The sequence below is a fragment of the Nelumbo lutea genome, chromosome 6 (genome assembly GCF_056320005.1).
Source record: "Nelumbo lutea isolate HS-2025 chromosome 6, American lotus-T2T, whole genome shotgun sequence".
NCBI lineage: Eukaryota > Viridiplantae > Streptophyta > Magnoliopsida > Proteales > Nelumbonaceae > Nelumbo > Nelumbo lutea.
Window position 1 is genome coordinate 12,252,406 of NC_142689.1, and position 13,771 is coordinate 12,266,176.

At 37.4% G+C, this 13,771-nt stretch overlaps 1 protein-coding gene across 4 annotated transcripts; it reads left to right on the plus strand.

The window, feature by feature from the left end:
- The first annotated feature begins 654 nt into the window (after positions 1-654).
- On the plus strand, positions 655-12,393 carry LOC148847365 (phosphatidylinositol N-acetylglucosaminyltransferase subunit P-like). 4 transcript variants are annotated; one of them, XM_088949689.1, is made up of 6 exons: positions 743-1,715; positions 7,458-7,704; positions 9,614-9,712; positions 9,856-9,928; positions 11,256-11,374; positions 12,155-12,393. In XM_088949689.1, the coding sequence occupies exons 2-6, from the start codon at positions 7,521-7,523 to the stop codon at positions 12,274-12,276; spliced, it is 597 nt and encodes a 198-aa protein (XP_088805815.1). In that variant the 5' UTR covers positions 743-1,715; positions 7,458-7,520; the 3' UTR covers positions 12,277-12,393. The 4 variants fall into 4 exon arrangements, with proteins under 4 accessions (XP_088805816.1, XP_088805817.1, XP_088805815.1 ...); XM_088949688.1 differs by having other exon boundaries at positions 761-1,715; positions 7,463-7,704; XM_088949690.1 differs by lacking the exon at positions 9,614-9,712 and having other exon boundaries at positions 655-1,715; positions 7,463-7,704.
- Positions 12,394-13,771: the final 1,378 nt, after the last annotated feature.

The window sequence follows — 13,771 nt, forward strand, 5'->3', positions numbered from 1 at the left end:
GCCATCGGCCAAACCGAGCGTGAATAGTATACCTTCCAAACTAAGTCATAGTTAAATATTTCACTCCATGTTTCAGCTTGAAACATAAAACTAAAAATAAAAAAAGATGTTTCAAAGCTGAAACACTTAGCTTCAAACACCATCTAAATCAACCTGCTATATATTAGAGGACATACTCCCAATTAGTATACCACGTGTCATTTACTGAAACAACCCTTTTGGGGTTGCAGTGGCCTGTTAGGACAGGAATAGTAATGATTCTTTCAATGTAAAAATACTAAGCTAACACGACGCGGCCTACCAAGTAACAAATTAATAGTTAAGCACTGTCGGGCCCACCTTTGTCTGAAGCGTGCTAGCGAGGCAGCGCTACTGCAATGATGCTTGATAGAAATACCTGTCGAAAAGACACGTGGCACGTATCAAACTCGTGAAACAAATTTTACCAAGTACTTCGGTCAACAGATCCGACGGTAAGCAGCATTCCCTGATTGATCTCTTTCAGAGGACGCGTCTCCAAATTCTTTGCTTCCACGCCACGTGTCATCAAATTCCACAGCGGCACTCAAACACGTGGACTTGGGTTGTGGACCAACCGACCATTCCACTAGCCCACCTTACATTAAAACTGGTATGAACTGGCCACAAGAAGACAAAGGATACCTTCTTGTGGGTCCCTGGGATCCACGCTGTAGGCATCATTAATTATTTACCGTTGGATGTAGAGGTCCTGAAATCCTCTGAGAGACGGAAAAAACTCATCTACACTATCACTCTGGAAACCCCAACTCCATATCCTAGGTCTCCGTTTTCGTTCGGAAAAAACTCATCTACACTATCGATGGCCTCTGAATCTCTAGCTCTCTTTACTGGCTTTGGTAGCTCCGGGGGGAACTCTAATTTTTTCTGGGTTTCTTTTGATTCATTTGTTTCGAAACCCTAATTTCTTCATCAGAACTCTGGTATTTTTTTTGGCGACGTCGAGTGTGGTGAGGTTACAAGGTTACCGAGTCCTTCTTAGGTGTTTTTTGCCCCAGTCTGTTGAGCCCTATTTATCTTCGGGAAGTATTCATTCATAAGGAAGAGGAGATCTACAGATTTTTCTCTATAATTATATAATCTAAAAAAATGTTTTCCTTTTCTGCCGTTTTTTATTGGCAGATACCATCGCTTTCTAGATACTAGTTTTGTTTTGTTTTCTTTTTCCACCAAAACTTAATTTTCTGTAGGAAAATCTAATTGGTTTAGACGTTTCTCTTTAACCCTAGTCTTGAATCCTTAATTTGCATGGCTAGAGATTTGTTATCTTAGTTTCAATCTGGCAATTAGAATTGCTGCCTCTAGTCTTCGGGGGCCTTTGCTCCAATACACAATAACACAACTGTGGCTTGTTTGAGATCGGGCTAGAATTGGTCGGAGGTGGAAGCAGGATGGACGATGGGCCCTAGGGGATAAGCAATACTAACGTTTTCGCTGCTCTCGAAAGCCTTAGGAGAAGAAGAAAACTGACAAGGAGTATGGATCGTCGAAGAGCAAGGGATCTTCCAAAAATCAGGCCAAGGAACCTGAACCCCAGGTTTGCTGGACGCCGGCGCCTCTGACGGTGAAATCTTGGGCCAATGTTGATGATGATGACGATACTATGCAACAACAGCTCCGCCTAGTGCTTGGGGTTTAACACAACCACAACGAAGGATAGTTCAGCTCCCGTTGAGGTGTGTAGTTAGATCAACTCTTTACCTTTCTGTTTCCTTCCAGAGATATGCTTTTTGGGCGATGTTTAATTCAGTTTTACTGTTGTGATGGATTTGTTATGGGGGTACACTATTGATTCATTTTCTGTTGAAACAGTCACTCTTTGATCTCAAAAACCTTATGTCAAGATTTTTCTTCAGCCTTATCTCCAAATTCTTGTCTGTTTACAACATCCAATGCTAATATCTGATTTGGATATGTATATTTTAATGCATGTAATCTATCTTTAACGCATTTCACTATTTCCTATCTGATCTGATATGCATAGTGTGATTTAAGTGTATCAAAATGCCAAGACTCTAAACGACAAGAGACTGAATGTGTTTATTTAGGGCAAACTAATGTTGCATTTACGAGGATATGGGAGTCAGAATCCAATGCTTGTCCAAGAGTCTGGCTTGGCAAGATGAGAAAACATAGACTCACGAAAATAGTTCATATATGATATATGATCAAAGTAGTTCACTTCTTTACTAATCAAGCAGAAGAAAATAACTTTTTTTTTTTTTCTGAATTCTGACATTGTATTGCCTGTAAAAAATGTTGACTTTGTTACTAAGCAACATTTGATATAAAAAATTATAGTTATCTTGAATATTATCTGTTCATTTATGTCAAATAAAAATGGAATGTTACGTTGAAGTGTCATTGAGAAAGGATTATTGGACTTTGATGCATGTCTGTCATGGGTATGCCATCTATTTAGGAAAACCCATGCAACAATGGTGCTATTGTGCATATTTGTTTTTTCCTACATTTGTGGGATGATATTTGTGTTCCTATGCTTATTTGGCATGTGATCCTAGCAAATGCAGTCTTGATGCAATGCATATACATAATAGTTGTTTTACTGTTCAATGAGGTTAATGAATATGAGGGGAACTATTGATAAAAAATAAATGAGGGGAATTAATAAGTTTTGCAATTTGTCTAATTTATTAAGGGTAAAGTCCATAATTATACTTTGTCAATCATAAGCTCACAAATTACCCACTGTTATGGAGTTCTACATGGAGGTTAACCTCTTTTATTTGCATTACTAAATTCCTTGAAGGTAGATGACACATAAACTAGGTAGTACTGGTTTTTCCTACCACTTATAAGCTATCATGTCTTCAAAAATCACTGATTTTCTTTTATTCATTTCCTATATTTTAGCAAAAAACTAAGTAAAAGAATGCTGTGTATCTTTGTTTGGTGCCAAAACACTCTTAGACACCTATATAAGAAAATAAAATAATGAACTATTTAACAACTTTCTGCAATTGGTTAGCTTTCATCAAGGTGAATGGTTTTTCACCCTTTCTAATGGATATCAATCCAAGTAGTCTATGATGCGCATTTCACTTTGATGACATCAGAGTAGTAAATTTTAGAAGCTGAATTCTCTTGCAAGTTGCAAGTATTTACTGTACTGAATAGCTTTTTATAACTAGAATTTTTAGCAGTTAATTGAAAAATGTTAGTTTGATGACATTTTATTCTTCCAATGGATCATGATATATTGGGTGAATTTGCTTTGCCAAATTTCTAAAACTTATCCCAAATTTTTGGCATTTCACACAAAACTTAGTTTATCTGAATTTCCAGTTCTATAGGATCCATACAAAGTTGTGTTCTAAGAGATATTTATATTGTCTCTTATTTGGTTGTGAATATCAGAGAGCCCTTGTGTGCCACGCTCCTGATTACCATAAACTTGTAGTCCTATGTGGTTTGCTGTGAATTTTCCTACTGTTTGTGAGTGAAGTTGATCAATTACTCAATGACAAATACGGACAAACTCATAACTAGTTCATTGATAAATCATTGTAAGTGGGAAGCCAAGACAATATGTTCAAAAATGAGTGGTGGGAATGTAAATGTTGAGATGGATAAGTGGAAAACTAGAAATAATAAACCTGAGGTAAATGCTATGGGTGTTCTTAAGTGCAGTGAAGATAAAAAGCACTGCCTTCACCTCCCCCTCATTCACAACATGACTCTTTTCATCAATCTTTTCTGAGAACGAAGGATTTTGGCAACATACGGAGTTTTAGGTGCCCTGGCAACAACCTCTGACCTCAATTTGAGTTTGACTTCCAAAGAAATCTGCCCTGTTGGTCTCTATAGGATCTTTTGTGCTTTTCTCCTTGTTGGTTTCATTGTCTACCACCTATACTAACGAGAAAAAGAATTCCACTGAAGAATGTTAAATCCATCAAGGGGAAATCAATCGAGAGAATAATAAACCTGAGGTATTTAAGAGAAAAGAGGAGATTAAACCAACTTGGGTTCAAACTCCTTGATCTATAACTGTAAGACTGTAATCACCTTGAGAAGAGAGGCAGGGGACGACGACAAGCATGGGTTCCCGTTGGTGCAAATGCGATGGGTTCCCACTGACAGTCGTGGGTTGCAGCACAAAGTTGGTGATGTTGGACGGTTGAGGCCTGAGGGTTGCTTGAGCTTGAGCAGCGACGACGGGCAATTGGGCGAAAGAGATGGCGTTGATCTTGAGCTATGGCCAGTGGCCGGTGCTCAACCGCTATCATTGACGATGCTGTCGGTGATGGTGGTTGCTTGGGCGACGAGTCAAAGACTGAGAGAAGAGAGAGAGAGGTAAGAGCCTAAGAGGAAAGACGATATGAGTGACGATGGCGTTCGAACTTCGATAAAAGGCTGGTGGTTGGTCGGATGATGATGAGGTGACCGGTTATGGATCGATGGTGGTTGATCGGATGGCAACCGACAACGGTGAAGGGAGTGACGGACGAAGGGTTAGGGCTTTCCTTTAGGGTTTTGAGAGGTAAAATGAAAGAGTTCGAAACTTCTAATGTAATGTTCGATTTTGTGTTTTGACTTTTGAGATTTTCGAACTGATGTTATTTTTCATTTTCATTTTTTTTAACTTTTATATTATATTATATAATATATAATATATACAATATATATATATATATATATATATATGGATATATTCGTAATTGTGTTGCTACATAGGATATACACTAATCCGATCCGATAAATATCCGAACCGATAAATATCCGAATCGAATATTCGGTGGAATTCGGATGCTATTCTTTAACCGAATAAATAATCAAATCGAATTTGGATTTACACTAATCCGATCCGATAAATATCCGAACCGATTTTATATATCGGCTGTGGATTCTTACATCCACCATTTTATATAGGAATGAAGGTGCTCTAACCGTAGCTGGAATTGAGATCTCATTCAAAGAAAAAGATATCAAATATCTGGAGTTTCTTTTTGTATCCTATACGGATGATACGATCTGCAAGATAGGAATCTCCTGTCTCCAGCTATTGGAGATCCGATTTCCATACCAACTCAAGATATGCTTATTGGACTCTATGTATTAACGATGGGGAATCATCGAGGTATTTGTGCCAATAGGTATAATCCATGGAATCGCAGAAACTATCTATTTTAGTTGTTGAATCTCTCTTTGATTGATCAATGTGTGATAATTCGAATCCTCATTACTAATGGTAATGGAATCGAAATGAAGGGTGATATCAAATCGGTCTATTTTCGGCGTCATATACATAGTTAGTGCATTCGTCATAGTTAGCAGCTCCGTATATATATAAAATCGGTTCGGATATTTATTGGATCGGATTAGTGTATATCCAAATTCGATTCGATTATTTATTCGGTTAAAGAATAGTATCCGAATTCCACCAAATATTCGATTCGAATTATCCGAATTTGATTCGATTAAACTGAATCTTGGATTCGAATTTGGATTTTCGAATACCGTTTACAGGCCAAATTAGTAGAGAATTCCCTTTGCATTGCCTTGTCATGATTGCATTCTAAATCACTGTGTATTCCGAGCTCCTATGTAGCAGCCCAATTACTAACACTAACACATCTGGATTCTCTCTCTCTCTCTCTCTCTCTCTCCCCCCTCCTTGTTTGGGTTCCTATTTCGTCAGTGGATTTCATCTCTACTTCTTCTTCTCTGAAACATACCGGCTTTACATGCCTCCCCTCCAATTTTTATAACATATGAAAGATTCTGACTTAGCTAGGGTTCGATTTGGTGAGGGTTTGGAGTGTAGGAGCAATCTACCGAAGGATCTCTAACTGAGAACAAGTCGATCAAACTTTATAGTTTATTATCAAGTAGGTATTTATTTTTCTCTATATTTATATGTTCTCTTTTCTCCTTCTAGGGCCTTTGTCTACTATCCTATCCTTTTCTCTGATCGAAAAGTGGGGCTTTGCCACTATCTGCCCCCTTTCCTCTCCTTCTCCATCATGCTTTTTGACGTGCATCTCTATAGAGTAGGCTGTCTTCCTTTTCTCCTATCACATTGCTTTTGTTAAAACTGATACAAGGTCATATGGGTTCCACCCGGCCTTCCTCTGTGTATGTGTCCTTTAATCTCCATTAGAGAGAAAAACCAATACTTATCATGTACTTGGTTTGCTGGTTTTGCATGCATCCCTCTTCTTTCTATGTGAAATGACACTGTTTCTTAGAAAAAAACTTATTTTTAGACGGTGCTAAGGTTTGTGACTGAAATTTATCTCTTGAAAACAGAGTGGAGAGAGCAACTTAGGATGCCTTCCAATATAAGTTGGCATACCGAAGATATTTGGTTTATTATGCATCCACCTTTCTATGGGTCCTAAGATGTTTTCTTCTTCTTTGGGGTGGGGCAGGGGGTGAAATTGTTGATTATTGTTATTAATTGTCGTTGGTGTAATTTTGTGGAAATGACCATAAGGAATAAGCTCCAGACTTGTTCACCGCAGAAATGTCTTCAAGTTGTGTGATAAATTTGTTCAGACTTCAGATTGTAAATCCCTTCAGATTGTAAGCTCCTCTGTTTTATGTTTTTAAATTTGTATTCTTTACTTTTTGATACATGTAATATATAAAAGTTTATTTGCATTATTACAATGCTGTTGAGGTTGTTTTTGCAAGTTAGCATTGGATTCTTCTCATTCTTCCTCTTTGTAATTTCCTTGAATTTCTGTTCTTTATGGATTGGAAACCATTTTTTATGTTCTTTTTAGTTGATTCTGTTTAGATTGTAATTTCTGAAAATTAAGTTCATTTCATCATGTTTTTTTTTGTAATTTCTTTCAATTATTTTTATTTTAAAAAGAAAATTATGGATCAATAAAGATCTTATGAACTTAAGGATTTGTTTATTTTCTGATATTTTCTTTTAATATGTAAATGTTTCTTGAGTGGGACTCCTATGAGCATGGGTAAATTTTAAGTATGTAGAAGGCAAGGTGTCTTCCTCCATAGGTCTAACATGGACCTCCTTCTTCCCTTCTTTTGTTGCACATGTGGCATATTTAATTGGAAAAAATGTAAAAGACTATGTCAACCCTCTTCCCTCTTTTGTTCCGCCATGTTACAAGTTCCATATGGAACCTGCTGGTGTTGCCACTTGATTTGTCATGTGGAAAAATTCCTTAGGTATTAATCTGTTGGCTTGTTGACATCACCTAGAGAACTGACCAAAATTTTGCAATGTCAATGCTTCGAAATTCCAAAGATTTCATGATATTTCATATATTTTCATGATCTTGTGACATCCCACATCCCCACCCACATGTGCAACAATTTTCATTTATTAAACTTTACCATCACTGTCTTTTTGAAGTATTCCCAGTATATGCTACACCATATCCTATTTAATAGCCTGCATGATATTGACTCTGCAATAGTTTAGGGCTCTGCCTTCCAATAGCATGCATCTTGTGTGAGGTGGAGTATTAAAAGCACAAGGGATGGACGAATCTTCTTATCTCAACAGCCCAAAAAGAATTAAGAGTCTATCAAAGGAGAGGGCAACAGTTTCCTTTTCAGATCATGATGACAAGGCCTCTGGGTTTTCTGTATCTGAAGAACATGGTGCAAAGCCTTCTGAAGTTTATGGCTTTGTGGGCTCCATTTCAACCGTCATCATCACTGGTATGCTCTGTACTTTCTCAAGCCTTTTCATTTGTTTTGTTAGTGCTGGCTAATTTGTATAACTAGTCATAGCTAGTTTGACTGAAATGGGTATTGTGGCTTTTTTGGGCTTAGCTATAAATCAAAGTGAGGATATATGTTTTCATGTGGCACTATGCAGAATAAATCTATAACTTGTTAGGCAAGCAAGCAAATTTCAGATGGAAATGTTGTAGAGAAGTAAGAACTAAGAATATCTCAATTGCGAGGAAACAAATTTATTAAGTGGTGCTATAATGTTTCAAATTTATTGGACTACAGGCAGGGGGATATCTTACAAAGGAGCAATCGGGCTCAGTTCACGGCTACTCTCTTGGAACACAGGAGCCTAAGATTTATTTATTTTTTATTCTATGGGGTAGGTGGAAAGCACTTTCACAAATCATGCGTGGAAGGTTGTTTTAGGATTCTCAGGTCCCGATGGTTCTGAGATACTCTAAAGGACTATCTTTAGTGAAGATGGGTGTAACTTCAGGTGGTTATCAGTTGGATCAGAGGTGGGGATGCAGGCTGTTGGTCTCTTACTCTCTTAGACGCCATAGAGACCAGATAATTGGCACTCAGAGTGAAATCTTGTTCCGGTGGATTTGAAGATGTTTGAGGAAAGTTGCTGGTCATATTATCAAATTGTTCTCTATGTTATGATAACATTCATCTTTATTCCTAAAACGTCATAATCTCAAGCATGGGTGCATAAAGTATTAAGATTTTCATCCATGGCATCTTGAAATACAAAGTGTGCAACTTAAGACATCATCATAAATTGTCATCCAAGCCTTATCCCAACCTTATGGGGTTGGCTACATGAATCCTGTTTTTCCATTCTGTTTTGTTTAATGCCATATCCATTATTGGCACTTAAATAGTTTCTTACTACCTCTATCCATGTCCTTTTTGGTCTACCCCTAGCCCTTCTACTAGCCCCTTAAACTTGCAACAGATCATTTCTTCTTATAGGTGTTGATGATGGTTTTCCATGCATATGACCAAACCATATTTGCCTACTTTTACTCATTTTATCACCTATTGGAGCTACTCCTAGGTTCTTCTGAATGACTTTATTTCCGATCCTTTCTTTTCTAGTTTTTCCATTGATTGATCTCAGCATGTGCATTTTTTCCGCACTCATATATTTTGCCTACTTCTTCATTTATCTTTATTATTATTATTATTATTATTATTATTACTATCATACGAAATAGGTTATAAATCCTAAGTTTCCATTTCATTTAATTGTTTATGTTCTGACTTCTGAGCACCTACTCCACTTATTAGTAACAGGACCGAGGATTTTTTTTTTCTTTTTCTTTTCTATTTTTTAATGGGGATAGTGAAAAATGCAAACCTATGGCTTTTTGTTGATGGGGCTGGGATGCAATGGTCGTGAGACTGACAACAGTGTATATTCCAACAAACATGCGGTACACAAGTTTGGCCTCAGGCTACTAGTAAGCAATGGATGTATAAAATGGTATTTACACAGGCTACTATTTCTTGAAGTAATTGTTGCACAATATTTTGGAAGGAAAATTAATATTATTTTATAAAATGATAATGCTTTTTTTTTTGTTTTTTAATTGTACTGCAGTCATTTAAAAAAAATCAATTATATGGGAATGCCCTCATTTTCAACATTTTGTAGGTTGTCCAGCTGGATATATATGATGATAATTTGACGCTTCATACTCATCTTTTTATTTTTCCTGTTTTTTTAAATCTGCCTTTTCCTTTTAATCAGTAGTTGCGTTTTTGTCTGATTGTACTTTATTTTCCTTCATCAATAAGATTACATAGCCAAACAAAGGGAAAAATAGAGAAAAAATAGAGAAGGAAGATGACTTTTGTTTGTTAATAATCTGATTTATTTCAGGGCTCTTGACTCTTCTTCCAATGACATGTACATATATTATTTCCTTCATGCTATATATCAAATGTGCTACATCAAGGGGTTGTTGGTTGCACACCATTAGTTACGTGTAACTTTGACTTATATCTGTAAATCAGTTTCTTAGATTCAGAACTATTATAACTATAATCCACTTGTAATTAATAATTCAACCAGTGATAATTCTTTCAAAGTACTGATCCACTTGCATTATTCTCTGCAAGCAGTCATTTTCTTCATATGGGCATATCTTCCTGAGCCTTGGCTCCATTATATAGGAATGACATACTATCCTAGCAGGTTGGTAATCGTTGGTCTTATACTTTTCTATCACTGAATTTCTTTTCTGATGTGCACTGTTATATTTTGGTTAAGTAGCTAACTAGATACATCTATGGCCAAGCCCATATAGTTGGCATAAGGCTTAGATGATGACGATGAACTAACTAGATACGCCTGTTTTGTGTATTTTTCTTTGATGTTGGACAAAATCCCCTAAGCTTGATCTTAAGAGGCACTCCAAAACCAAAGTTATTTGTAGGTGCTGCTCCATTGGTCCTGTTCACATTTGCATACCCAATTCTGGCGTCAAAATTTGGCCCAAGAGGCTTGTTTCATGTGTCCTGTCTGGTGGTGTCTTGATCACCACCACCACCATCATCATCATCATCATCATCTAAGCCTTGTCCAAGCTATGTGGGGTTGGCTACATGAATTCTATTTTGCCATTGTGCTCTGTTAGGTGCCATATCCATTGTTAAATTATGGGACCTTAAATCATTTCTCATCCATATCCATTGCCCTTTTTGGTCTGCTCCAAGAATTTCTAACCCCTTCCACTTGTAATATATCTTTATCTTCTTTTGTGTGCTGTAGATGTGGTCTTCCATGAACATGACCAAACCATCTTATTTTACTTCTTCCATTTTTACACCTGTTGGAGTTACTCCTAGTCCTAGGATCCTTAGAATGAGTTTGTTTTTGAGCCTGTCCAACTTTTTCCACTCATCAATCTCAACATACACATTTCTGCCACACTCATTTTTTTAGACATCCTTATTGGCTGCCCACCACTCTGCTTCATACAACATTTCTGGCTTTACAACCATTTTATAAAATTTTCCTTTTAACCCAAGTGGTATTCATCCATCATACAGGACCTAGATGCACCTCACCCCTCTATTTTGCCCATCCTGCTTTAATTCTATGGGTGGCATCCTCCTCAATCTCCCCCTTGTAATGGATTATTGAAACAAGATAATGGAAGAGGTCACGCTCAGTTATCTCTCCAATCTCAAGTGTATCCTAATTTGCATTCCTATCATTATTGAATTTACGTTGCATATATTCTGTTCTAGTCCTATTCTTTTTTCCAAGGTAGTTGTCCACAAACCTAATTTTGCATTTCATCCATTTTTAGTTTAACCAATTAATACTATGCCATCGACAAATGACAGGCACAATGAGACCTAATCCCCTATTCTATCTTGTTTTTTGCTAACAATATCTTTTTTGGGTTGTGGATGGGGAATGAGTTGCACTTGACCAATATATATATATATATATATATATATATATATATATATAACACTTGACCAATATTTTGATTTGGTGATCTGCATTTCAGGTATTGGGCGTTGGCTGTGCCAGCTTATGCTTTGGTGACAGTACTATTAGCCATGGCATTTTACTTTGGTTTGAACTTCATGGCCACACCTCCTTCAGCTTCTCTGAACATTATGTTTGGTGAGCCTTCTGCTTGCCTTTGTTAGCACCTTGAAAGCCTATAAAGGATATGGTTATTCACAATGTCTAATTTGTTTTTGATAAGAAAATTCTAGGTCCATCATAACCAAATTCATTAGATTTGACCTTTTGTGGATTTCCCAGAACAGCAAGTCTACTATTCTTGGGTACATGTTTTCCCACCTCATCATCAATCCTTGTAAAGTTGCTCAATCACAGGATGCCACCTTTCTGCACAGGAACATCTATAATCATTTTTTCTCCTTCGCGCACCTTTGCAATATTAATATTAAATAGGTTTTAGCTAGAACTAAAAGCAATTACCCACAGGTTCTAAAAAAAGAAGTGTTTTTTGGTTTATTCCATTTATTCAGATTTGTCAGAAACGATACAGTTGCAACACTAGGTATTAAATTCAAGGTAGAATTTATGAAGCGTACCAGTTAAAGGTGAAGTTAATAAAACTGATGCTCAGCTATTAGGCATTATTTGATGTCATGTGACGGGAATGTTTCTGGTGTTTCTTGAGCAAAGGATGGTTTATTTTTGGTTCCAGGAACACCACAAACATTCCATCAACTACATCAACTTTCTTTTTTTAGTTACTTTTTCTAAAAGGAGGTCAAGAGCATTTCATTTTGCTCTGCTCCATATCGGTGTGAGCTGTGTACGGTCTTCGACCCTTGGTTAGTTTTTTAAATTTTACCTTGTAAAATAATAAGATATCATGTCTTCATAGTTATATGTACTTGAATCTAATAATTTTTTTTAAATTCTCAGATGAATACAGTAGAGAGCCTTCAAGCTTTGTGCCCATGGAAGGGAACGAACAGCCAATCGAGCCTATATCTGATATTGGCATCAACAAAATAAATGATCTAATGTTTGGTTCTGCATATTGACCAGTCGTTTTGGCATGTGATGTTTTGTTAGTCTTTGGCAAGTCTTTTTGAAAGATATTTTTGAAGATTTGACAGCCGAAAGACGTAGTGGGTTTTTATAAAAAGATCTTGACAGCACATAGACTGTTTGGTTAGAGCCATGCCTTTTCATGCAAAGGCGAGATGGAAAAAGGTGAGAAGTTTTATTTCTAGCTTTCCGAAATAAGTTAGAATCGAACTTCTCGTATCTTTTTGGGGGGTGGAGTCTTTTGGTGGCTAGATCTTCCCCCAACATACTAAATGAGAAAAGACGAAAATGCAGACCGTCTTACAATATTCTTTCCCGAGAATTATTTCCTGCATAGAAATATTGCGTGTCTTTATGCTTCATGGGCTGTAGATTTTTTTGGGCACCCAAATGGGAGTTATAATTTAAGGTTTGGGCACATGATCCTTAATGGCTGTAGAAACTTCTTCCATTAGTGCTCGAAAGATCCTCAGTGTTTCAAGGCTCTGGAGATTATGCACATGACCCTTGATGACAGTATTCCAGGAAACCAGATCTCTGTCATCTTGTCAAAAACCAAATTCGATGAGTCCATCTTGAATAAAATTCCATTAAACTATTCTTCAGAAACAGGCAAGAATCAAAACCCATCTTGATTATATTGCAGTGGATCTGAATGCCATAATCCATGCAACTCATATTTGCGCATGCTCCAAGTGCCATTGACAAAGCAAAATCATCTAGTGCAGTTCCAGCCCGAAGCATCTCACAGAAGAGGCCAAGCCCCTCTTCCTCAAACCCATTCTGCATATAACCACAGCATTGAGCTCCAAGGTAATAAATTGGGTCGCACAATTCTAGCAAAAACACGAGAAGAATCAGAGAGACCCACAGTTAGCATACATGCTCACGAGTGCATTCTCTACAAAAGAGTCAATCACACCATCGGTTTTTAAAATCCTGCCATGGAGCTGACGCCCGTAATCGAGATTTTCCATCACGGAATATGCACGCAGAACAATGGAAAAAACAAAAGAATCTGGAATGAGTGATTCATTATAATGATCTTGCACCATATCTTGGAACATCATCAATGTTTCAGTGGCTGGTCCATGACGGGTGTATCCTGACGTGAGTATAGTCCATGAGACGAGTCCTTGCGGGCATTTCATCAAACAGTGCCCGTGCTTTACTCATGAGAGCGGCACTTACATAAAGCTGTAGGTAGAGATTGAAGAAGAAAAGGGTCCGTGTGCTATGCCTATGGAATTGACGTGCATGATTTGCTTTGAGCTTCTTAATGTCATGGATGGTAATGTTGTTGCTTTGAAGAAGGTGTGGGTGGTGAATGCGGTGGATTGACGGAGAGAAAGGGGAAGGTGAAAGGACGGAATGGCGCATGTTAGCATGGATTGCATGAATTCTCAAGTTTCGTATTTTGAGGTCCGCCGAAGTTGAGAAGAGGCCGGGGCCGGGTTGCTTTACCGGAGTAACTGGTGGCGAATGCTG

What these genes read in the sequence shown, in the direction of transcription:
- LOC148847365 (XM_088949689.1), top strand. Translation starts at nt 7,521, where the DNA reads ATGGACGAATCTTCTTATCTCAACAGCCCAAAAAGAATTAAGAGTCTA. An exon ending in TTGTTGGTTGCACACCATTA is followed by an intron (nt 9,713 to 9,855) that starts GTTACGTGTAAC and finishes CTCTGCAAGCAG; the next exon opens with TCATTTTCTTCATATGGGCA. An exon ending in TTCTCTGAACATTATGTTTG is followed by an intron (nt 11,375 to 12,154) that starts GTGAGCCTTCTG and finishes TTAAATTCTCAG; the next exon opens with ATGAATACAGTAGAGAGCCT.